Source organism: Tiliqua scincoides, chromosome 1 (assembly GCF_035046505.1).
Source record: "Tiliqua scincoides isolate rTilSci1 chromosome 1, rTilSci1.hap2, whole genome shotgun sequence".
NCBI classification, from domain to species: Eukaryota; Metazoa; Chordata; class Lepidosauria; order Squamata; family Scincidae; genus Tiliqua; species Tiliqua scincoides.
The window spans coordinates 201,555,717-201,581,054 of record NC_089821.1 but is presented as its reverse complement, the minus strand read 5'-3'; the positions used below and the strand labels follow the sequence as shown (position 1 = coordinate 201,581,054).

The following is a 25,338-nucleotide window of genomic DNA, read 5'->3' as shown; positions in this document are numbered from 1 at the left end:
CCTCAAAGCTGCATTGCCCTTATGTCAGTGCAGGAAAGCACTGACATAAGAGGTTAGGATTGCTCCCTAATTGTATTATCTTGATCATGCACAAATCTAATCCAATCCTGAGTAAATTTATCCCCTGTTAATTGGCTTTAACTTATTCTGCCATTAATTAAATAGTTAATTAACTATTAACTTATTCTGCCATTTCTGATTCTTAGATGTAAGCTTTATCCTTTGGGTTAGAGCAGTGGTTCTCACTCCTTTAGCACCGGGACCCACTTTTTAGAATGAGAATCTGTCAGGACCCACCAGAAGTGATGTCATGACCAGAAACGACATCATCAAGCAGAAATGTTTTTAACAATCCTAGGTTGCAATCCTATCTACACTTACCCAGGAGTAAGTCCCATTTACTATCATTGTTAAAAGTATCTTCAGAGTAGCCTGTTAAACATACAGATCTTTGACATTTCCTCAAATGCACCAGAGTAGCATCAAGTCTAATATATTAAAAATAAAATATTGAAATGAATGGGGACCCACCTGAAATTGGCTCACGACCTACCTAGTGGGTCCCGACGCACAGTTTGGGAAACACTGGGCTAGAGGAATCATACATACAGTAGCTAAAGAGCTTGCCCCCGTTTTCCCTCGCTGCCTTCTGAGTTGTTGCTCAGGAGCTGCATTTACTTTCATTATGTTTGAACAAAAATGCTGTTATTATGAAGTGCATCCACACAGGAATTCTCCGTTAGTGAATGAGAACATTCTGCTGCAGAAGTTATTTGAATCTTAATAGCCAAGAATGAATAAATCTGGCTGCTTACAGAACACTCTAATTCATTGCATTTGTGCACAGCCATCTGAGGGATTAACAGAGAGCAAAGTTCATTCAAAGTCTTGGTGGCAAATTCAATCAGTGCCAAAACTACAACTAGGTAGTGTGATTATCTACACTTGTTCAGTGTTATTGCTACTCAGCTGCAGTTAGATACTGAAATATCTGGCGCTATGGATTGATCTTCCTAATATAGCTTCCTGTATAGGTGTGGTTTTTGAAAGTAGGCCAGGAAAGCATGGGAGTTTATGAAGGGCTCCTCCATGAGGAAAAAATGCTTTCCTGAGAGAGACAATTTGCCTGTTACTGCTCATCTTTTCTTGAAGCGCTCATATGCAGTAGAATGTTGTATATGTTCTAGAACAGGGGTGTCCACACTTTTTGGCAAGAGGGCCACATCACCTCTCTGACATTGTGTTGGGGGCCAGGAAAACAATTTTTTACATTTCAAATTTGAATAAATTTATATAAATGAATACATTCGAGATGGAACTTACATGAATGAATGACGGTTTTGCAATAGTTCACGGCCTATAAAAGGCCTTGCATAAAGCAAGGCCAGCCTTTCCTTTGCTGCCACTGCTGCATCACAGCTCATGTGAGAGGTCAAACAGTTGGCCGTCATGCTGAGAGCAATTGCAGCAGGCCAGCGCGGGCTCCAGCAAGTCTCCAGAGGGCCAGAGGCTCATTGGAGACTGGGGTCTCCCTGAGGGCCAGAATGGGAGGCCGCAAGTGGCCCCAGGGTAGGGGTTTGGGCACCCCTGTTCTAGAACAATGTTTCTTAATGTTTGTCCCCCACTGTGTCACTTTGCATGGTCCGCCTACTGGAAATACCACCAGAAGTAACTGACAATTATGTCATCGCCAATTACTTCTGGATTGGGAGGCCAGCTACGACAATCACCTGTAAGAGGCTCAGGGCAGATGGGAGGGCTTTTCTGAGCATGCAAAAAAGTGTACGCTGGAGCTCTGCCCATTGAGCCTCCTACTGCTGCTTTTCGCATTGTGTTGCTGGTCTCACTGCCAGGTGGCAGGGGTCTGGGGGGTCCCATGCATACCACTGAACAGCACCTCAAGTACCACCAGTGGTGGGGGTACCACTGGTTGAGAAACACTATTCAAGAATGAACTCAGTTCACGGAGGTCAAGAGTGAAGTTCATCACCCCTAACCAGCACCTCATGTGGAAAGGAGCATGCAATCTAAAACACGCTATAGGCTGTTCTGCCATGATAAGGATTGTGCAACTGATGTGTAGGTTTTCATTCCAGATTAGTTGGTGTGAAAAGGATGACTTACAGCCCAATCCTGAACTGCCCGGGGCACGCAGCTGCAGCAGCACCAAGAATGGCTGCTGCCACATCCTGCATGCCTCAGCCTGCTGCGGGAGGTGCCTCCGGAGAAGGGGACTTTTGTCCCGGGTAAGGGTAGCAGCCTCACAATGGGGCTCCTCACTTTACCGCCAACCTAAAGGTCTGTGGTAAGGTAAAGCCGTTCATGTAGGGCGCTGAGCCCTGAATGAACAGACAGGTTCCGGTAGAGTGGAGTTCCACTGGACCCGCCTCCTGCCTCCCTGCTCCCTCCCCCTGGCATGCCTTCCGTCCACCCTCTCCCCACCCCCTGCCAGCCTCCCTCCTCCCCAGAACACCTCCTCCCCGCCCCTGCTAACCATGCCGCAGCTCAGCGGTCCGTGAGATCACCAAGCAGCGGAGTCTGGGCACCCGCCCCGCACTTGCCCAGCACTAGCCCAGCACCTGCTAGCACTGGGCTAGCACGGGTAGTAGCGCAGCAGTAACCGTCGCTGACGTGCCTTATGACACGTTTGTGACAATGCATGCAGGCACTGCCAAGCTCAGGATTGGGCTCTTAATGGAAAGAAGTTTGAAAATGCTGCTCCAGGGCCTAAAGCAGAATGTCAGTTTGTGATTTCTTAGTACTTTCTCCTCCCCTCCCCCTGCTATTAACAGCTAGAAAGAATTTTCCCAAAAATCCTAGATAAGAAACTTCACTATTTGGTTTGGGTTCATTGATAGATTTTGAAGGAGAGGCAGATCAAAGCTTTGAGTGGGTTCCCTTTATTTGAATACCTCCTTGGAGTTTTTCCTATACCAGGATTCTTTTATTCACAATCTCTGAATTACTCTTCAGTAGCCAGCAGATAATGCAAAAAGAGATACAACACCAGAATATTAAAAAAAAAAAAAACTAAAACAGCTGCATCTGGAATGATTGGAATTTATTCTGACACAGTGAAAAAGGATGGTAATCTACAAGATACCCTGAGATAGTGTGATAACTTCAGACTGCTGTATACTATAAGCCTAAGTATATCCCACACAGAAGTGAGTCCCACTGAACACTGTGGAACTTGGTTTCAAATAACTACATTCAGGATCAGGATATATGGTTCAAAATCTTGACTAAATCTTGCATGCAATCAGCGTTCCACAAAACTTCAACTAGTAAAGATCTTTCATGCAACAGGAAAGAAGAAAATTCTTCAAAGAGAATTTGAACAGCCATATAGATATACAGCAACACTTTGACTTTCAACCACTTGATTTTCATTGCTTTGCTCTTTCAGCTGTTTTCAATTATTAATCACATTTCAAATTTTGTTCATGTGCTTTCTTCTTTCATCCAACTTCATCCAACTTTGCTTAACATTATTATTATTATTATTATTATTATTATTAACAGTATTTATATACCACTTTTCAACTAAAAGTTCACAAAGTGGTTTACAGAGAAAAATCAAATAGCTAAATGGCTCCCTGTCCCAAAAGGGCTCACAATCTAAAAAGATGCAAATGAATACCAGCAGACAGCCACTAGAACAGACAGTGCTGGGGTGAGGTGGGCCAGTTACTCTCCCCCTGCTAAAAAAAAGGAGCACCCACTTGAAAAAGTGCCTCTTACCCAATTAGCAGGGGTTTATCAAACATTTATCAATATTCTTATGTTTATTTTTCTTTAAGTTTTGCATGCATGTGCACGTTTTACATAGTTAATTATTTATGTTTATCGCTGGCCAAAATAAATTTGCAAGGAAAATAAGGCTATGCTATGCTTTGACATCCATCCATTTTTTATTTTCATCTGTGCTCTGGTCCCTAACCAGATAAAAGTGTAAGGTATTGCTCTGTAATCCTGTGAAAACAAGTTCAGTGCAATGCACTACCTTATTTGAAAAACAAATTGGTACAGCTCTGTTGGGAAAACAAGTACTTTGGCCGCCTCATGTATTTTCAGGTGTCCTTGAACCAAATCACAAGTATTTAAAGCTTAGACGGAGAAACTAAGCCATTTGACAATCCAGCTGGTGTACAGTTTTCTATGGTGGATGTTTCTTATAATTTTACCAGTCTTGCGCCCATGCCTTGCATGCAACATCTTGTTAGGCAAATATATATAAATATATAAGCAAATAAAATATCTTGTTAAGCAAATAATACAGTACACAAGATCCCTGACAAACTCAGGGAGCCACCATTAAACCCTGTAAGTTCTCGGGCCTGTCAGAGATCTAGTTGCCTGCCTCACCCATTTGGATGAGACATTATCTTCTATGCTCTGCCAGAGCTGCTGAATACAGCTTGGTATAAAAAATTCAGAGTGCAGTTCTCTCCATTGCCTGAATTACTGGAAGCTTAGCAAAACGTAACAAATTTAGAGAATTTCCACCCCACCACACCCCTGGTGCTTACATATTGGAACCAAGACGTGTTTGTTTTCATCATGCAATGCTACATATATAGAAACCCGTTTCTTCCTAGAAAATTTAATTTGATTATCTCAAGCATCAGGTATTTTTACACCATAACTCAAGGAATGATTACAATATGGATTACCATCTTTGGGGGGAAAGGGTGTTGTTCACTCCTTGTTGCAATTTCTCTTTATGTTCAGTACAATTAGTATAGGAGGGAAGGTCTAAATATTGGATTGCACAGAGCTGGCTGGTCCTGCAGTGTTCTTCACAGAACAAGTCTGTACCATAACTCACATAGTAGTAGTTATAATATTTTTGGAACAATTTGCTGTGTGGTTCAGTCATTTGCTTTGTCATTGCATATAAGCTTTCTGGCTTTAAATTCTCAATCCCATAAACTTTGGTCATAACATATTCCAGTTTCCAGCTGGCTTTCTTTTTCATGTTGGCCTCTGTGAGATTCAAGTAGAACTGCCAGAGATCCTAGAATTTAAAAAAAAAGGTGCACAGTTTTGTCCCTTGCTTCATTAAGTTTCTAGAGTGATGTATAGATTAAGAAGCTGTCACTGCCTATTATTCACAACAGAAGAGAAGAGGTCATGGCCCACCACAAGGCATGCATTTATAAACCAACTCAGCTTCTGCTGTACATTTAATATTGGGAGAAGGGAAAGGATATTAGGAAGAGACAACACTGAAAACTATACTTGTGGGAGATTGCTTTCATTTAAGACATATGAACCACATTTATGAAAATATATACCAGGTGTGTCTACTGCAAATATGAAAAGAGTCAGACAGGATTCAAATGTCTTACTACAAAATGCTTTTTGTGGAGTTGCCTCTGATGATGGTTCAGAGGCAGAAGCTTGTGAAAAATATTGCATCTGGGCTCCAAAAAAGGACAAATAAAAGAGAGCGTATTTTTCCAATTCTAGCTCAACTGCACTGGCTGCCCAATTCCTTCTGGGCCTGTTCAAGGTGCTGATGTTGAACTTTAAACTCTGTTTAGTCTTAAGATTCTACATGCTATAGGGAGCAGGTCCACCAATACATGCCTTCCATTACCTCAGATCTGCAGGGAAAATCTTCCTGCATGAAAATACAACTTTGGTCATTTCAAACAATGTGTGTTGTGTGTGCGCGGGGGAGGTAAGGCAGATACTATTGCAGGATTGAAAAAGATATGAAAATTGGCAAGCAGAGAGTATTCAAAATGTACAGAAATTCTTATTCTACAACCTTAAGTGTATCCAGCTATAATTTGACAACTGACTCTATACAGATTGCATCACATCCATTAATTAGCATGCAACTTCATCGGGACCTGTGAAATGACCAGCTGGTCCCAAAAAGGCTAGACATAACACATTCTGCCTCTTCTATTTGTACAAGTGCAAAGTCCTAAATGTGCAAAGGAACTAAATAATTCCCAGCTGCTATCGTGTTATCATTAAACAAAAAACAATAAAACAATAAAACATTTTTACTTACCAGGACACTAAACGAAAAAGGATCATATTGATATAATCTCACTCCAGGATTGTTGGAGTCAATCTCCCTTAAATCCTTCACTGGGGTCACAGCAGGGGCCACAAACAAGGAGTTTATTGGTTTTACTGAACAACAACAGAAGAAGAATGTAAGGGATGTGGGAGAGGGCAAATAAAGGGAAGAGTCTGAACAAGTGCTCAGTTATAGACACACTCTTATATTGTGTCCCAATTGGCTTTGCCACTGACACCACATGGTACCCAGTCAATATTTTATCTCCTCTTTATTTAAGAGGAAATAAATGGCCCTGTTCAGTATGCTGTTGCAACTGTTTCTCTGCTGGTCTGCAGAGTGTTGCTGCCAGTACTAGGCCCAGAAGGCCACAATCCTCGGACAGCTCCCCACAAGCTGGTTGATGACAAAGTACTGCTGATAGTGAATCAGGTGGAGATTGGGTCAGAGTGAGGGCAGACCTTGGTGGCAGCTGTGTCTACCAGATCCAATGCCCCTGTCCTGGTCTGGACACACTCCATGGCTTCTCAAGGCTATGAGGAGTCCCATAGGGGACCAAACAGTAGACAAGGAGGTAAGTAAAATTTCTCTTTACCTTTCCCAGCTGGCCTGATCCCCTGCCGGCCCACAAAATGCAGCGGACTCTAAGTCAGTAGCTCTGCACCATGCAGGCCAGCCATGATAGAAGTGGAACATAAGAAACAAACCTCCTCATTTTATCTTCACAGTAACCCTGCTAGTTAAGTTCAGCTGACAGTGACTGGCCCAGTGTCACTCAGTAAGCTTCATGGCTGAGTAGCAATTTGCATCTGGGTCCTCATCTAAAACTCTCAGGAAGGAGGAAGGAAGATAAAGGGACAAGGGAGGGAATAATGTCAGGAGGGGAAGAGAGAAGACTGTGGGTAGGAATAGGGGTAGGGAGCAGAAAAGGGAAGGAATGAACAAAGCATTCTTTTCTCTCCCTTTGATCCTTTCCTATTTCTTGTGGATCTCCTATTGTTCATTTAGGTCAGCTGTTTCCAAACTAGGGGCTATGACTCAAATGAGGATCACATGTTTGTTCCTGAGGGTCATGGGAAGGCAGTTTTCACTATAACAATAATAATTACTATTAACATGTACCAACTCCACGGGTCACTGGACAGAGAAAAAACTGTATATAGGGTCATGGTCAGAAAGGTTTATGAAACACTGTTTTCGGTATTTGAAGATATGTGCTTTGACTTTTTTTTTACTACTCTACAGAAGAACATATATTAAAGTGATGGTTTTATACTTTAATGCATCGTGCAGCAGGTTTCTCTCTTTCAAACAACTGTGGAACACAAATTTTTAACAGTAGATGCTGTTTCATCACCACTATTGAGGGAGATGTAGTTAGAAAAGACTCTTCCCCCCTCCAGCTTCTGCCCCTGTCTTAATTAACTTTGAAGCAGGAGAAAGCCCAGTATGGAGGCACAGTAATGATGTAGGAAGCACATAGTAAAACTGAGTATAGTTAGCTTGAGAACATTCCCTTTGACACATTATACAACAGGAACTGGCCAGTGTGTTTGCAACTGTCACTGAAAACATAGGAAGGATGAGCACTACTTTTTTTTTTTTAAATGATAAAGTGCAAACTTTATAAAGTGCTCTTCTGAGTTCTGCAGTAAAACAAAGCACATGTCAGTTCACTTGCTAAATATGATCAAGTGCAGAGTTCTCAACAACGTGGCTTTGGAAGAACACAAAGCACAATACACCAGTAGGGATGTTAAACTAACGGGGAAACAATCAGTATGATTAGTTATCCCTTCACTTTTAACGAGTTCACCCAGTCATCATATTAAGAGGCTGCATGTTTATAACCCTTTATAACAGCATGTAATGCAGAATTTTAATTCTTTTGTGCATTGGCTATTATTTGTGAATATATTCCAGTTTAATCTATTTAGATCAAGAATCTGTGCAAACTCACCCATAAACATGCAGAGAATTGGAAAATTCTATCTTTTCCATCCTCCTTAACCCACCCAAAATGTGTGAAAAAGGGAGGACCAGGTATGTGAAAGCCTTACACAATCAGGTAACTTTTGAGAATATGGCCCAAGCATAAAGGAGTAAGAGTCATTAAATTATCATCATTAAATGATGACACCAAGAACAAAACAAAGACTGTTGTTTATTCTGGATTATTTATAGAATTCCAAAACCAATACCAAACAGTGAATTCTGAAATTCTAAACAGTATGAAATATCATATGAAATTTATTGTTGCAAATAATTGCACCAGAATTTAACCATGCCCCTATGTACCAAAAACATTTTATATTGTGTAAACCATAGGAATAGTCAAGAAGGGAGTATCCTACAAACATCATTACCATTTTCATCCAGAAGAACCATGATGCTGTCTCTGTGAGTGTGTCCGTAAAACTGTCCAGCAATTACACTGCTGTGCCTGCGAAAAATGTCTATCAGCCGTTCATTGTAGTGCTCTCTTATGGCAGTAGTGTTTCGAAGATAAGGCAAATAGCCTACCGGCACATGTGCAATCACATACACCTAAAGGATTAGAATATAAATATCACTAAAGAAATGCTTACATTAAAACAAACACTTTGGGTAATGCTACAATGTTGACGGCATATAATATCACTTTGTCATTCATTGCCTTTCCAACGCTGACATTTTTTTCCCACTTATTTGTTTTTTTGTTCAGAAAATAGACTTTCAGCCCAATCATAAGGAGGGTTTGCGCTGACTGAACACTCTTTCCTCCAGCATGCACTGCCACAGAAGTGCTGTAAAGTGCTTTGTGGCAACAGGGCCCAAGTGCACTGGTGGGAAGGCTGCAGTCTTTCTGCTGACGCTGGCTGTCAATGGGAAGCCCACAGGAGCAGGTACATCTAGCGCAGGGGCAAACCTTATGAAGTTGCAGCTTTGTCCCAAGGACCTGCACTTCTTCCCTGACCTGTGGAATGTTGCCCACCGAATGTTGTCCTTGTGGTCTGAGATCCAAAAGTGTAGCAGACTAGGAACAGCATCTAACTAGCACTACTTCTGTTGGGAGCTTCCTTCATGAATGAAGTCTCCCTCCATAAACAGAATGAGAGTTCCACTCATACGAAGACCATTGGTGTGAGTAACATGCTCCTTCCATCCACAGCAGAAGCTTCTGTTTAAGAATATAAGAAGAGCCCCACTGGCTCAGGCCAAGGGCCCATCTAGTCCAGCTTCTTGTATCTCACAGCGGCCCACCAAATGCCTGAGGGAGCACACAAAACAAAAGGCACAACCTGCGTCCTGGTGCCCACCCCTGCATCTGGCAATCAGAGGCAGCTTGCCTCTAAAACTAAGAGCTTACTTTGCTCATACCTACTATGACTTGTAACCCATAATGAACTTTTCCTCCAGAAATTTGTCCAATCCCTTCTTAAAGGCATCCAGGCAAGATGCCATCCTGTGGCAAGGAGTTCCACAAACTAATTACACACTGGGTAAAGAAATATTTTCTTGTCTGTCCTAACTCTTCCAACACTCAACTTTCGTGGATGTCCCTTGGTCCTGGTGTTATGTGAGAGGGAAAAGAGCATCACTCTGTCCATCCCCTGCATGATTTTGTATGTCTCAGTCATGTCCCACCTCAGGCACCTCTTTTCTAGACTGAAGAGGCCCAAATGTTGTAGCCTTTCCACACAGGGAAGGTGTCCCAGCCCAGTAATCATTTTGGTTGCTCTCTTTTGCACCTTTTCCATCTCCACTATATCCTTTTTGAGATGCAGCAACCAAAACTGGACACAATACTCCAGGTGTGGCCTTACCATCGAATTTGTACAATGACATTACAATATTAGCTGTCTTATTCTCATTGCCTTTCCTAATGATCCCAAGCATGGAATTAGCCCTCTTACTGCCATCGCACATTGGATCAACACTTTCATCGAGGTGTCCACAAGGACCCGAAGGTCTCTCTCCTGATCTGTCTCAGATAGCTCAGAACCCATTAGCCTATATGTAAAGTTTTGATTCTTTGCCCCAATGTGCATGACTTTACACTTACTGACACTGAAGCGCATCTGCCATTTTGCTGTCCAGTCTCCCAGTCTGGAGAGAGCCTTCTGGGCTCTTCACAGTCTTTTCTGCTCATCACTTGGAAAAGTTTGGTGTCATCTGCAAACTTGGCCACCTCACTGCTTAGCCCTACCTCCAGGTCATTTATGAACAGGTTGAAAAGTACAGGTCCCAGAACAGATCCTTGGGGCACTCCACTTTCCACCTCTCTCCATTGTGAAAATTGCCCATTGACACCCACTCTCTGCTTCCTGGACCTCAGCCAGTTCCTAATACAAGAGAGGACCTGCCCTCTAATTCCCTGAGTGTGAAGTTTTTTCAGCAGCCTTTGGTGAGGAACCCTGTCAAACACTTTCTGAAAGTCCAGATATATAATATCCACGGGTTCTCCTGCATCCACATGCCTATTGACCTTTTCAAAGTATTCTAAAAGGTTCGTGAGGCAAGACTTACCCTTACAGAAGCCATGCTGATATTCCCTCAGCAAGGCTTTTTGTCTATGTGTTTTAAGATTTTATCTTTGATGAGGCATTCCACCATCTTACCTGGAACAGGCTGACTGGCCTATAATTACCCGAGTCCCCTCTCCTTCCCTTTTTAAAGACTGGTGTGACATTTGCTATCCTCCAATCTTCTGGCACTGCAGCCGTTTCAAGGGACAAGTTGCATATTTTAATCAGGAGATCAGCAACTTTATCTTTAGTTCCTTAATAACTCTTGGGTGGATGCCAACAAGGCCTTATTGATCTTTAATTTGTCAATTAGGTCTGAAACATCTTCTCTCTTAATCTCTATCGGACTTAATTCCTTGGTTGGGGGGGCTATTTGGGCAGTGGTATCTGTACGAGGTCTTCTGCCATGAAGACAGATGCAAAGAACTCATTTAATTTCTCTGCCACCTCTAAGTCTCCTTTATCTCCCCTTTCCCTCCCTCACCATCCAGAGGGCCAACCGCTTCTCTGGTGGGTTTCCTGCTCCTAACATATTTGAAGAAGCTTTTATTATTCCCCTTAATGTTGCTGGCCGTGCGTTCCTCATAGTCTCTCTTGGCCTCCCATATCACCTTCTTACATTTCTTTTGCCACATTTTATGCTCCTTTTTATTCTCCTCATTAGGGCAAGACTTCCATTTACAGAAGGAAGCTTCCTTGCCCATTACAGCCTCTCTAACGTGGCTCGTTAGCCATGTGGGCACCCTCCTGGACTTAGTGGAGCCCTTCTTCTTTTGTGGTATACACTTCTGCTGGGCTTCTATTACTGTTGTTTTAAACAACTTCCACTCACTCTGGAGAGATTGGACCCTCCTTACTTTCATCTTCTTCCTAACTAGCCTTCTCATTTGAGGGAAGTCCATCCTTCGAAAGTCAAGGGTTTTTGTGGTCAAACACTCTTCCCCCAACATGCACAGTGAAACTAATTGCACCACGGTCACTGTTCCCCAATGGCTCAGTAGCATTTACCTCTCCAATCAGGTCCTGAGAGCCAGACAATATTAAATCCAGAGTCACCTGTCCACTGGTAGGCTCCATGACTAGTTGCTCTAAAGCACAGTCATTTAGCATGTCAAGAAAACCGGTTTCTCTTTCACGACCAGAGTATGAATTGACTCAGTCGATGTGAGGATAATTGAAGTCCCCCATGATTACAACCGTGTCCCTCCTCAACACCTCCCTGATCTGTTTCCTCATTTCAAGGTCCCCTTCTGGTTTCTGGTCTGGAGGACGACAGCATGCCCCCCGTATTACATCGCTCCTCGAACCTGGTAATTTAACCCACAGCGATTCTATGGTGGAGTCGGACCCACCTTCAATCTCTACTTTGCTGGATTCCACCCCTTCTTTAACATAAATAGCCACCCCACCACCAACACGCACTTCTCTGTCCCTCCTATAGAGTTTATAGCCCGGGATTGTGGTATCCCACTACTTCTCTGCAGTCTACCATGTTTCTGTTATGCCCACTATGTCAATGTTTTCCCTTGTCACCAGACATTCCAGCTCTCCCATCTTTGCTTGGAGACTTTGGGCATTCGCATAAAAGCACTTGTATATGAAGTCCTCCAAGATGGGCTGCTTATTCTCTCCTTTATCCTTGCAGTCTCTCATTTTGCTGGATGGGCTATCACTTCCCATCATGTTTCCGCTTCCAATTCCTACTCCTACTCTGTCCCTGCCTTGTTGTTCTCTAACCTCCCCATCCTCATTCCATAGGGATGAGAAGTCCTAAACCTGGTGCTCCTCAGCTCCTGTCAGCTTTCTCCCAGGGATCAGTTTAAAAGCTGCTCTGCCACCTTTTTAATGTTATGTGCCAGCAGTCTGGTTCCATTCTGGTTCAAGTGAAGCCCGTCCCTCTTGTACAGGCCCTGCTTGTCCCAGAACTTTCCCCAGTGCCTAATGAATCTAAACCCCTCCTCCCTACACCACCGTCTCATCCACACATGGAGACCCCTGATCTCCACCTGCCTAGCTGGCCGTTGTTTGTGAAAGGAACTCTGACAAATGAATATCTGATTGGGATGTTACCCTATACTTCCATTTTTTGATTATTTCACAGCCAACACTACCAATCAGAGACATGCTATAATTTCAGTGAGTCAATGGGAAAACTTTCCTGGATTATCAGATTTCTGTTGAGCATGTTTTCCTATTCCCAGCAATAGTTGGTTGTCTTACTACATGGTCCCACCAAAAAGAAGCTACTTACTGCAGCTTTCTTTTTGCAAATAGTTATTACAATACAACTGCTATACCAAAACATTCCCTACCATTTCTTTGTTCTGATGCGCAGCCTCTAGAACATTTTCCAGCCACTGAAACTGCTTTGCTGGATCAGTCATATTTCGAGTCACAGTGTTAGGACCATAGTATAAGACTGTGTTTAAGCTGATTATCCTAAGAGGCTGAGAAGTTGCGCTGGGTTGAAACAGCTGCGTATAAAAGCCACCTATGAGGGAAAAAGAAACAGATTGGGGGGAGGGGGAGTTTCCAAACAGGTATGTGGTCTTCAGTTCTCAAATCATTTTATACTGGAGGAATCCTATTCTTCTAAAATCAGTGGGAAGTCTCCAGGATAAGTGATGGAGACTCACAGTTTTAAAAGTTAGCCGTTTCTATGGTTTCGAACAGGAGTGTCAAACTCATTTCATACAGAGTTGGCATTTATGGTGCCTGCTGAGGGCCGGAAGTGACATCATTAAGCAGAAAGGGATATCGTTAAGCAGATGACAGCCAGAAATAAGCACATTGTTCTCACATACAAACCCATTAGCTGCACATGACAAAAGAGAAAACATGTAGATATTGTTCATAATTTCAAGATATGAGAGAGCCCAATTATCAAACTGGGAAAGTCCAATTGTAATATGGGCCAGATAAATTGCTACCAGGGGCCGCATTCAGCCCGCAGGCCTTATGTTTGACACCCCTGGGCTAAAGTCTGGTATGCATATTCGGGCTGAATAACATCATTCTTCAAAAAGTTCTATTGATACCATTCCATTGGAAGAATGGAGGGGTCAGAGGAAGTAACCTAAAGGCCTAATCCTAACCAAGGGAAATGCCAGCATACTACCATGGTCATGGCATCCTTCACCATAGCATGCACACACCCTCCATTGGTGTGGCTAAATGCTGTTAACATGGCAGGGGATAGGATTAATTCAACAAGATTTAGTCAAGACTAATTTCCTTAACCATGACTAACTAAATATAGGATACAACCTTAAGTTGTCTTACAGGTTTCATCATTTTATATCCTGAATTGTAAACCACCTCACAGGTCTCATGAAGGTGGAAGGTTTGGGGAGAAAATATTGAATAAATGATAAAATATTAAATACTGTATTTAGATGTTATAAGGAAATCTACATAGTTAGAATATATTATCTAAAATGTTATCTACAATCTCAGTTTATATTTCCTGCATTTTATTTTGCAGATAGTCAACTGAAGGGAAAAGGCCATTCTTATTATCATAGGTACACAAAACATACAACATCACAGGTATCACCACCAATAATTGTTGTGCTTAGCTGATCACTAAAAATAATCCACATTTCCCAATAGTTCTAAGACAAAAACTGCTTCAAAGTAAGAAACATTTTCCCCATAAGATCAACCCAAGCTTACTCATATTACCAGCAATTTCGCCCATTTGCAGCATAACTAAATGAAGATTGTAAATCTATTAGGTTTGCTCTCTTACTATCTTACCTTCTTTCAAGGTGCTGACTGCTTCATCAGTAAGCCAAGGTTTCCAGAAATCTCCTACAGCGTTGTAAACTTCACTGGGAGAAACAGGCAACTGGTCCTTTAAAAACATTTATTTACTTATTTAAATGATTTCTATCCCACCTTTTCTATGCAGTATTTACAGTATTTTTATCCCACCTTTCTCCCCAAAGGGATCCAAAGCGAACCCAAAAATGTACTCCTTAAAAATTTGTGCTTTCAAATACAACCAGCTCAAATCCACTGGGATTTAGACTGCATTACTTATACACTGGTGTCTTTAATGGATGCACTGTGTTGAGAAATGAATATGTTCCAGTCAGATTTAAATATGATATTTAGCTAATCTTTCTATATTCAAAATTATGTCTTTCAAATCTGTCAAAACTACTACTTCAAAGCTTTTTTAAAACTGAAGGCAGGCAAAATAGATAAATACTTCAGGCCCATTCATATATCCTAAAGAGGTCAAAATATGAATTGATCTAAAGAGTGCCTGGCTGTATGGTTGACTGGATCACATAGCTACTTCATCACATACCTGACTTTTCAGTTAAGAATAATGGGTCAAGGATAGAGGAAAAATGAAGAAAAACTAATTTTTAAAGCAGAGAAGAGATTAGGGCAACCTCAAAATGCTAAGAAACATTTTGTACAATATAAAAATTAAGATTTAGTTGTCAGAACAAATCCTTGTTACAAAACTCATGTATTCCCAAAGTATAGCAAAGAGAAATCCAATTTTAATTATGCAACATTCATGGATCCAAAATCCATTGATGTACAACAAGTTCAATCCTATCAACTGTTGATAGGATGCCAGTCTAGCACCAGTTTTATCATCAGCTTTATTTGTGAAATTTCATAAAACAAAGATGAATATAATGAGGTAGATGAAATAAACATTCAAAGCAGAATTAGACTGTGATAAAAGGACAATGATTTTGTATATATTCTAATAATTCATTCAATATATGCTCATATGTCTTGCTAAGATCAGAGAACGCTATCCTCCATTCCATTTTCCAAACTGAAGTAGACAGTTGATTCTACCTTCTCATTCATAACTCTACCACCTTATTCTGCACAGTGTGTAGATCAGGTCTCATTTCCATATAATCACAAGTGTACACATGCTAAGAAAACATGTTAGGAATCTCAATGTATGCTTATGTACAAATAGCCATTTATGTTATTTTACATAGTTTAAAAAAAAAAATCACCAGATTCTGAGAGCGCCTTCTCTCAAGAAGACGACTGGCCTACTAGACTAGGCTACTATACACTAAAAGCTTCAAACAGCTGGTAATGATACAAAAACATGTCATTCTCAACTGTAAATCAATATTTGGGTATAAGAAGTGGTTGTACATCCAAATGAGATTCTCAATTCATTGTACTTCTACAGTCATGTGAATCAGCCCACACGGACAAATTTCAGTGGAGCTACCACTAGACGTGATCACCAACTAATCAAACCCCAATATTATTTTTAAATATTGTATGGAAACTCAACCAATTTAAAAGGAAATGGGTCATACTATTTTTAACTGCATTTATCTTTCTAGGTTGTCCACAAAGGCTTGTCTCAATGACCAATATAAAGCTGCATAGAGAAACTTATACGTATAATATGTTCATACAGTTCTTTGTGCCATAAACTCCACCAATTTTCTCTAAAGGTTAAAATGTCTTTAAAAGATAAAACAAAAAACAAGATTGAGAATGAAAAAGTGTAATAAACTAAGGTCTCCAGAATTCTGAAAACTGTCTTTCAAAGGCAACTCTCCTCCCCTCCCTTCCCATTCCACCACAAAGTAAGGAAGATGATTGTAAGTTGTCTGTACTGCACATTAAGTCTTCCATAAACTGTGCAATCATTCCCTAAGACAAAGCACTTTATTGGAGTTTTTGCTTAATTCTGTTGGTCCAGAAGGAACCCAGCAGTCTGTTGGAATGGAACATGTTCTCAGAGAAAAATAGAGAAAAGAAATGCACATATATGGGGATGGGAAGAATTAATTACATTTGTATCACATTCACAACTGTTGGAGGAGGAGAGTGCCAAAGTTTGAACACCCAATTTCTAGGATTACAGAGCAAATTGCAAGGCAATTTAGGGTCAAACCCAGACACTATGTGGAATGCATAACATGACCCTATGTTTGCTTTTGCACTATAGTGCTGAAAGGTGGCAAAGCCATGGCAGGAGGAAAAGGGGTTTTAAGATTTTGCCCCACCACATCTGGATCATGCTGCCAACTACAGGTTATTTTAATTGGGGCGGAACCTACAGATTGATTGAAGTAGATCTTCCCAATTAAAATAGCATGTGGAGTAGAGCGTGTGGCCAAGATCAGAATGGTGGCAGCGGGGGAAAATAGCAGGAAACTCTGATTGACAGCATATGCATTAAAGATACCACCCCACCCTGAAAATTGCACTGTTTGGTCCATAGTCAAGCAGTCACACCACCTGAATGCTGGCATTTTGTTTAAAGTACCACTTCCTAAGAAATGTACACTTCATATTGCTATAATTTTGGAATGTGTATACCACCAAAATTACTAAATCAGTGTTTCCCACATTTTTTAGCACCAGGACCCAGTTTTTAAAGCAACACCCTATTGGGACCCACCTAGCTTTACGAGACTTTTTTTTTTTTTTTAAAGACATTTCATTTTACCAGCCACTCAAGCCTCTGTTTTTATCCTTTTTACTATGGTGGGGGTGTCACCGTCTTCTGGAGCATCTGTTGAACTCCATGTTCATAGGCCTGAGACCATTCTGATGGCATTACATTCCCCTTTGCCTGGCCTTCAATAACATCTGAGGCACAATTGCCTACTTGTGAGTAAATGCACATGTGCTGCTCTGTTTCAGTTTCCATAGGGCTCAATAAACTTACCTTCTCAATTTTGTGACCCACCAAAAATTGGGTTGTGACCCACTGGTGGGTCCTAACCCACAGTTTGGGAACCACTGTACTAGATCATACCAATCACATCAAATCTAATGATGAATGTTGCAATCATATACACCAGTGGTTCTCAAACTGTTGGTCAGGACCCAGTAAGTGGGTTGCGAGTCAATTTCAGGTGGGTGCCCATTCATTTCAATAATTTATTTTTAATATACAGGTGTGTGCCCCTTAGCAACCTATTGGCTTACGCGGGGATTGCATAACCAACGACCATGTGTGGTCATGTGGTTGTCGGGGGTGCACACCCCCACCTTCCAAATGCGAGGAGAGCTCTGCTCCCCTCCCCTCCGGAGGATGGTCTGAGCCTCCCAGAGACAGCGCACGTCCGAGTGCTGCCTCTGCAAGGCTCAGACTGAGGAAAATCGCATCTCTTGCACAATTTCCGGGTTCCTCCGTGAAACCAGAAGTCACACGAGAGATGCAATTTCCCTCAGTCTGAGCCTTGCAGAGTTAGCACTTGGACTTGCACTGCCTCTGGGAGGCTCAGACAACCCTCTGGAAGGGAGGGAGTGGATCATCCCTTTCCCTGCGGAGGGTTCCGCTTATGTCAAGCACCACTTGATGATGGTGATCGCAGTCCCATTCCCCGTCGTTAAGTGGCGCACAACTGCATTAGACTTGTTGCTACCATGGTATATGACTCAATTTGTGGAAAAGTTACAGATCTGTACTTTTAACAGGCTACTATGTATATGCTTTTAACAATGATAGTCACTCCTGGGTAAGTGTGGGTAGGATTCTAGCCTAAGATTGTTAAAAAATTTTCCTGCTTGATGATGTGACTTCTGGTCATGACATCTCTTCCAGTGGGTCTTGACATTTTCTCATTCTAAAAAGTGGATCCCGACACTAAAAATTTTAGAACCATTGATATACACACTTACTCTGAAGCAAGCTCCACTGAATACATTTTTTATGTATTTTACACCCAGGCTCACTGTTGCTCACCGTTTATTTTCCTGATAAACTTCCCTTACCTGTGGCCAGTAGTCATGATTTCCCAACGCAGGGAAAACTTGGAGATTTGGAAAGAAATTTCTTATTGTAGAAGTCAGGTTACCAATAATATCAATGACAATCTTTGTGGAAAGTTCTTTCACTGGAACATGAGGAGGACTGTCTCTTTAAAAAAGAAAAACAACAAAGAAAACAAAAATGACACAGCTTATCTGCACTACTCTACTAGTCCTTCAGTACTATATATGGATAGCCATTAAAACAAACATTAAAGTACCCAAACAATTTGAAAAATAATGAAGCATGAAATTGTATTTCTTGCATTACAGAGATTGCAAAATGGTTGACATGCAATGAAAAGGAATGCAGGTCTTTTGGATGTCATTTAGACTTCTTTATAGGAAACTTTCATACTCTACCACCTGCAGTCTCCATCACCTAGCACTGAGCAAGTAGCATGACTAACCCTTTTTCATTCCCTCTGCAAGATCTGAAGAGATGAAAAAAGGATGATGTTGCACATAGCAGATTTCATATCCCAGAGGCCAAGGAGCAGGATCTAATATAGGTTTTCTGTATGTTTTTATTCTCCCTGATGTAACACTCCACCCACACTGCCAGCCTCTCCTTCTTTTTGACATTAACCAGTATTGGAGAGAAAACTGACATGACAGGCAAGTGTGCTGCTGAAGGGTTAGGAATCATCAGCACAATTCATTGGCTATCATTTCACTGATCCCATGACTGTACATAGATTGGAACCACAAATGGCCAGGTGCTTCACATGTCCAGGTCACAATCTGAGGAGTTACCAGCATAAAATTTAGTGACACACATATTTCACAGAACTCTCAGCCAAGAAACATACTCTAGACAAATTTACCAGAATTTCAGCTTCTCTTTTTAAAAGAGAAGCTTTTTTTTAAAACACCTGGAAAATTCTATTTTAGTGAAATCTAGATCATTTACAAAACTACAACTACCATGGGGAAAGCATGGTATATTCAGACATTATTGATACATTATGTCCTTTATGCAAGGCTTAAAGTTAAAGGTATGCAAGTCCTTAAAGTTAAGCCATTTCTGCCCAACATGGCATATATGCAACAGAGGGCTGCAATCCTAACTACACTTTCCTAAGAGTGAGCTCCATTGAACAAAATAAGACTTACTTCTGAGTAGACCTGGTTAGGATTGTGCCCTTAATGCCATAAATTTAAAAAGGTGTGAATAAACCATTGCAAAAAAAGTTTCAAAAATACTTGAATAATAGCATTTTCTACAGTAGTTTTTCCAGACAAAAACTGGTGCCTGTCTTACTTACCCTGTCCATATCATGAAGGATGCCTGTTGACCAGAATCTTTCATGTATTGCAAAGCTGATAAAATAAGCCGATATGGAGAATCACACATAAAATCTCCAAACAGACCAGGGTTAGACGCATTCACTCCTTTGGAAGAAGCACACACCTGAGTGTGATTCTGTGTGAGGTGGTAGGAAGGGTCCAAATGTAAATCAGTGATATGCCAGAACTGATCTGTTTTTAAGGGGGAAAAAACTGAATTAAGCTTACATTTTTCTAGCAAACACGGCTGCTTCTGAAGTCCTACAATTTAAAATAGGGATCATTGACCATCACTTTAGTTAATGTCTAAAAACATTTAAATCATGACACCAACCGGTTCATCCCCATACAAGTTTTCATGAAAGATTTTGTGCTTTCACTCACTTTAAGAAGTTTAGGCTTTTTGCAGTGTGACCAGATACAGTGGAGGACAGAGTGCCTATATAGCCATTGTATAGAAGAAGGAATTTTGGCAGGTGCAGCTCAACATTGAAGGGTTTAAAAACCTGCACTTTCCAAATTATTATTATTATTATTATTATTATTATTATTATTATTATTATATACCACTTTTCAACAAAAAGTTCACAAAGCGGTTTACAGAGAAAATCAAACAAACAACTAATGGCTCCCTGTCCCAAAAGGGCTCACAATCTAAAAGGATGCAAAAGAACACCAGCAGACAGCCGCTAGAAAAGACAGTGCTGGGGTGAGGAGGGCCAGTTACTCTCTCTCTCTGCTAAATAAAAGAAGAGCACCCATTTAAAAAATGCCTCTTACCCAGTTAGTAGGGGTTACTGCTGCTAAAGTATGGTTATTGCTTTCTTTCTCCATGAACAGCAGAACAGAAATATCTCCTTTAAAACCTAGCCTGTTCTATTATAGAAAGATGAAGGCCAAATATCAGGATTCAGAACCAACACATTGTTTAATACATGTAGGGGGAGGGGGAGAAAAGAACAGAAAATACCCAAATTGACACTTTTGACTAGCTGCAAGAATAATTTAAAAACAGAGTGTTTATGTGCATAGGTTTTTTTTACTCTTTACAATAAGCAATTCTTTTGGTGGATAAGTCTCAATTCTTAAAGAGGTGAGACACCTACCATAAGTATTGCTATATAATAAGATTGCAATCCTGTGCACATTTACCAGGGAGTAAGCCCCATTGAACTCAGTGGAATGTACTTCTGCATAAACATATACAGGATTCCAACATAAGTAGTAGTAGGATTGGTGGCACACAGGAAGGTGAAGTAACTTGTTCAGAATTAAATGCCTTGTTTGTACCAAAGCTGGAAATAAAAACCAAAGTAGAATTACAAATGTAATCTGAACACATTTAAAAGCAGCAGCACTTCTCTAAAAGACATGTGACTTCCAGAGGTCATTGTGCAATTATAGGACACTTGACAGAGAGGCACACAACAAAAGCTGCAACAGTGCAGTTTTTAGGACAGACTGAGGCTTAATCCATTTTGAATTTTTTCCCCTCTTTTTCAGGGGAAATTACTGTAATTTTTACCATTTTTTTTTCAGTTCAGCTACCAAAACTCCCCTCTAAAATTAAGACACTTCTTAGTACTGTGTCAGTGGTATGGATTTGAGATTATGAGTCAGGGGAGCACAGAACTCTGGCAATTTTACAATAATAAGAAAATTAAGAGTCATAGAGAATATAGGGAGCCACCTCTTTACTAATAGCACAAGGACCAGCACTAACTGAGATGTTGTGAGGTCTTAAAATGAAATTTGGAAGCAAAGAAGCTTCTATGTGAGTGAAATTTTGCCTGAGCAAAGAGAACCCTCCCCCAATTTCTCCTACCCTCATTGTGCCATAGTACACATCATTAAGGGGGTTCCCCCTATCCTTCCGGACTGGCTTTTTAAGGTATGTAGCAGAATATAGTGGTTAGAAAGGAGCAAGAAAGCCAAATTGCGCAAGCAGAGTTCTATTTGTGCATTTTGAGATCCAAGTCAGAGAACTTACTACTTTATATATATTACACCCTCTTAGCATTGCATACTGCAATTTGTTATTTTCAAGATGGAAGAGTAAGATGTTATGGGACTCCTTCAGAAAATGAGGAAACTGCTGGGCAACATAAAACTCTTTGGGCGTGACATGGAGGAAGGAAACATAATATTGAGAAAAGTTCAAAGGTTTATTTTTCAGTTCTTTCAGTTCAGAAGCTTGCATACTTTCAACAAGCAAGAATTTAATTTAAAGATATCTATTTACCTACTTTATCCTCTGGGTAGTTATTTTCTTGGTACATGTACACTGCCTGTGTTAACACTGGTCTCAGGCAGAAAGGGCTATTGGAGAACATGGAATAATAGAATTGTTGAACTGAAAGCAATGTAAAGGTCATTTATTGTACCCTCTTGCACTAGGACGGAATGGTCTACCAAACACTCCTCCCAAGGCAGAGTCTCCAGCCTTTCCAAGATTGTACCAATATGAAAGAACACAAACTGGATAGAGCTAATAATGACCAGTAAATTCATTGGCACCTACTCAAAAGCAACTTTCCATATAGCCAATTGAAGGAATCTTACCAAATGTGTCTTCCTTGCTCCTTCCATAGGCTATCTAACCAATTGCCATAAGCACTGTACAGTGTATATGGAATTGTAGAGTCCCTTTCCAATGGGATAAATGCAAGCCATTCTTCTTTTGGATTTATTTGGTTGGTGTCTCCACCTTCTCAGAAATCTGCATGGGACTACACACATACATGGCCTGAACCAATTCACTGACTGCTGACCCACATGCAGTTCAAGAAGGTACTGGGAATTTTTTTTAACAAGGGTAAGAAGTGCAAATATGTAAAATACAAATGTATGATGTAAAGTTCTCATGGATTAGTTCTCCTGAACAGATCTCCTGACCTGGTATTTTTGCCCTCCTTCAGGGCATTTTTACATACAGCCCCGCAGCTCCTGTTTTTAGGTTATCAAGACTTGTTCATAAATGTTTTCAAAACAATCCACAGCAACAAAATCCATCTGAAAGAACAACTCCTTGCATTTACCCCAGGTCTTTGCAAAGCATAAGCTGACCACAAGATTGTGCTTAGCTTTTAAGGGTATACCTACAGTCATATGCAGTGCCAGCCTGTGAAAATAATGCGATCAAGTGATGGGTTCCATCTAGCTAGCCTGTACAGTAAGATTCTTCGAGAAGATGGCTTGGATTAGCATCACATTTGACAGTCTTTTTTAACCATAAAGATACAATCCTCTGCAAGCTGACTTGCAACAGAAGAAGTTCTGTTGGTCTTAGTGGGGGTTTACCTGTTCCACTTGAGCTGCAAGAGAGTGTTTCCTGTGTGTAAATCGCAAACTTACATAGGTGCACACAAACACTTTTCAGGGGCAATATGCAAGCTGAACAACATGTCTTGTGGCACTACCAAGATTAACAGACTGATTGTGGCATAAACGTTTTGCAGGTTAGACATCACATCAAATGAAGGAAGTGTGTGTGTGTACATAAGAGAGAGAGAGAGAAACAAACACACACAGGTACAGGGTGACCAGATACAATGGAGGATAGAGTGCTTACACCTTTAACCATTATACAGAAGAGGGAATTTTGACAGAGGCAACTCAACATGAAAGGGTTTAAAAAGCTGCACCTGCCAAGATTTGCTCTTCCTTACCAGTGGCTCCCAAACTGTGGGTTGGGACCTACTGGTGGGTCATGACCTGATTTTTGGTGGGTCCCCAAAGGGTGACGGAAATATTGGATAACTAACTGCCTCAAGCCCCGAAGCTATTCAAAAATCAGATACTGTAGCTGCTAATTACCCTGCAAAGAACTCAGCTCCTGCAGTTTGCAAGCATGTGTAAATATAAGGAGATACATGTTCGAAGGTCTTTTTCTGGTTGTTATTACTTAAAAAATAAATTATTTCTTTCTAGATCTCCTTTTTTAAAAGTCTGGTAGACCTAGATGGGTCCTGATAGGGCGTCATTTTAAAAAAAGTGGGTCCTGGTGCTCCAAAGTTTAGGAACCACTGCTCCATACAAGGGTTAAAGATACAGGCAGGCAATCTGTCCTCCGTTGTATCTGGTCCCTCAGACAAGCGTTGAGACTGTCAATGTGGGATTCAAATGTCACAGCACTGAGACAATGTACTGTCTGCGTTGATGCAATGCAACACCGTCGCCTCAGGGGCCGCGAGTGGAAAGAGAGTCCGCCTGTGACGTCACAATGCTGGCGTTCCAAAGGAGACCCACAGAGTGGGCACCGCGGCGCTGTGCCACAGTTGCTGGTGCTGCGCTCCAGGCGGAACGTAGAGAGACAGCCCGGCTACCGGGTGCGCCCCCTCCCTCCCTCCCAAGCGCCAGCGGCGTCTCCTCTCCCACCAGGGCGGTCCCTGGACCCACTTCCGTGGTGGGAAGGGAGAGGTACTTCTCTGCCGTCGCCTCTTGGCAGCCGAGGCCCTGGCACCGCTCTGACAGCCGTGGGGCTTGGAAACCACCCAACTCACCCACACTTGAGGGCACCTCGGGACTGGCGCGGGCCGGGGCTGCGCGGGCGAGGTCCTGCAACACAGTGCACAGCAGCAGCAGTCCCCACAGGGTGCTGGAGACGCGCAGCTCCGCCATGCTCCGCTCCGCCTGGCTGCGCTGTTCGTCTCATGTGACCCTCCCTGCCGGGAAAGGTGCAGCAGAGCCGCGCCGGTGGTGAAGCGCCCCTTCCCAGGCCGCCTGCTGGGGAACCTGCAACCAGTGTGGGCAGCCGCCTCTCTCCCCTTCTGCAGGAGTTTCTCTTTCGTAAGGCGCGGGCAGGAGGGACAATTGTTTCCTTGGCGCTCTGCAGTTGTGGCTGCACCCAGAGGACCCGGGGAGGAAGCCAGCCGCGCCTGAAGCGGGCTGGGAAACCCCCAAGCGGCACCAGCGCCCCAGATATGCACAGGCAGACTGCCACCCTTTTCTCCCTGGTCGGGTTTAATGAGAGGCAGAAATTCAACAGGTGCAGCTTCTCATCCCCTCCCTGCTGCATTTCTGTGGTTGGAAAAGTTTCACCGGTTAACCTTGTGCCTGCAATACCAGAACCAGGGGACAGCTGCTAGAGTTAGGGCAGACAAAAGAATTTCTTGACTCAATTAGTCTGTGGAACTCCTTGCCACAGGGAAGTGGTGATGGCATCTCGCCTAGAAGCCTTTAAGAGGGGATTGGACTAATTTCTGGAGAGAAAAGTCCATTATGGGTTACGAGCCATGATGTGTATGTGCAACCTCCTGATTTTAGAAGTGGGTTATTTCAGAATGCCAGATGCAGGAGAGGGTACCAGCGCAGGTTGTGTCTTGCTGTCTTGTGTGCTCTCTGAGGCATTTGGTGGGCCACTGTGAGATACAGGAAGCTGCACTAGATAGGCCTTTGGCCTGATCCAGCAGGACTCTTATGTTTTGATGCATTCGCTGAATAGGTGCCCAATCCTATCCAATTATCTAGCACCAAAGCAGCCTGGCCAAGAGTACTACATCCTGTGGTGGTGGGGGCAGTCATGAAGGCCTCCTCAAGGTAAGGGGATGCTTGTTCCTTGTCCTTGGGGCTGCACTGCAGCTGCATCAGCACTGGAAAGTTGGCTAGGATTGGGTCCTCAAATTCCAGGTTTACAATGGTTTGGGGAGTAATATCACTCTGAGGATTCTACTCTGTGTATTTTTTTCCTTTCCAGTGGTCCTGTGCCTTTACCCATCATCTGGA

The 25,338-nt window shown here is 42.1% G+C and overlaps 1 protein-coding gene across 1 annotated transcript; it reads right to left on the bottom strand.

The window, feature by feature from the left end:
• Window positions 1-3,046: 3,046 nt before the first annotated feature.
• Window positions 3,047-24,443, bottom strand: SMPDL3A (sphingomyelin phosphodiesterase acid like 3A). The gene is made up of 8 exons (XM_066611154.1): window positions 24,117-24,443; window positions 19,593-19,806; window positions 18,289-18,433; window positions 14,311-14,407; window positions 12,864-13,042; window positions 8,410-8,590; window positions 6,032-6,156; window positions 3,047-5,020 (listed from the first exon to the last, which is right to left on the bottom strand). The coding sequence occupies exons 1-8, from the start codon at window positions 24,232-24,234 to the stop codon at window positions 4,673-4,675; spliced, it is 1,407 nt and encodes a 468-aa protein (XP_066467251.1). The 5' UTR covers window positions 24,235-24,443; the 3' UTR covers window positions 3,047-4,672.
• Window positions 24,444-25,338: the final 895 nt, after the last annotated feature.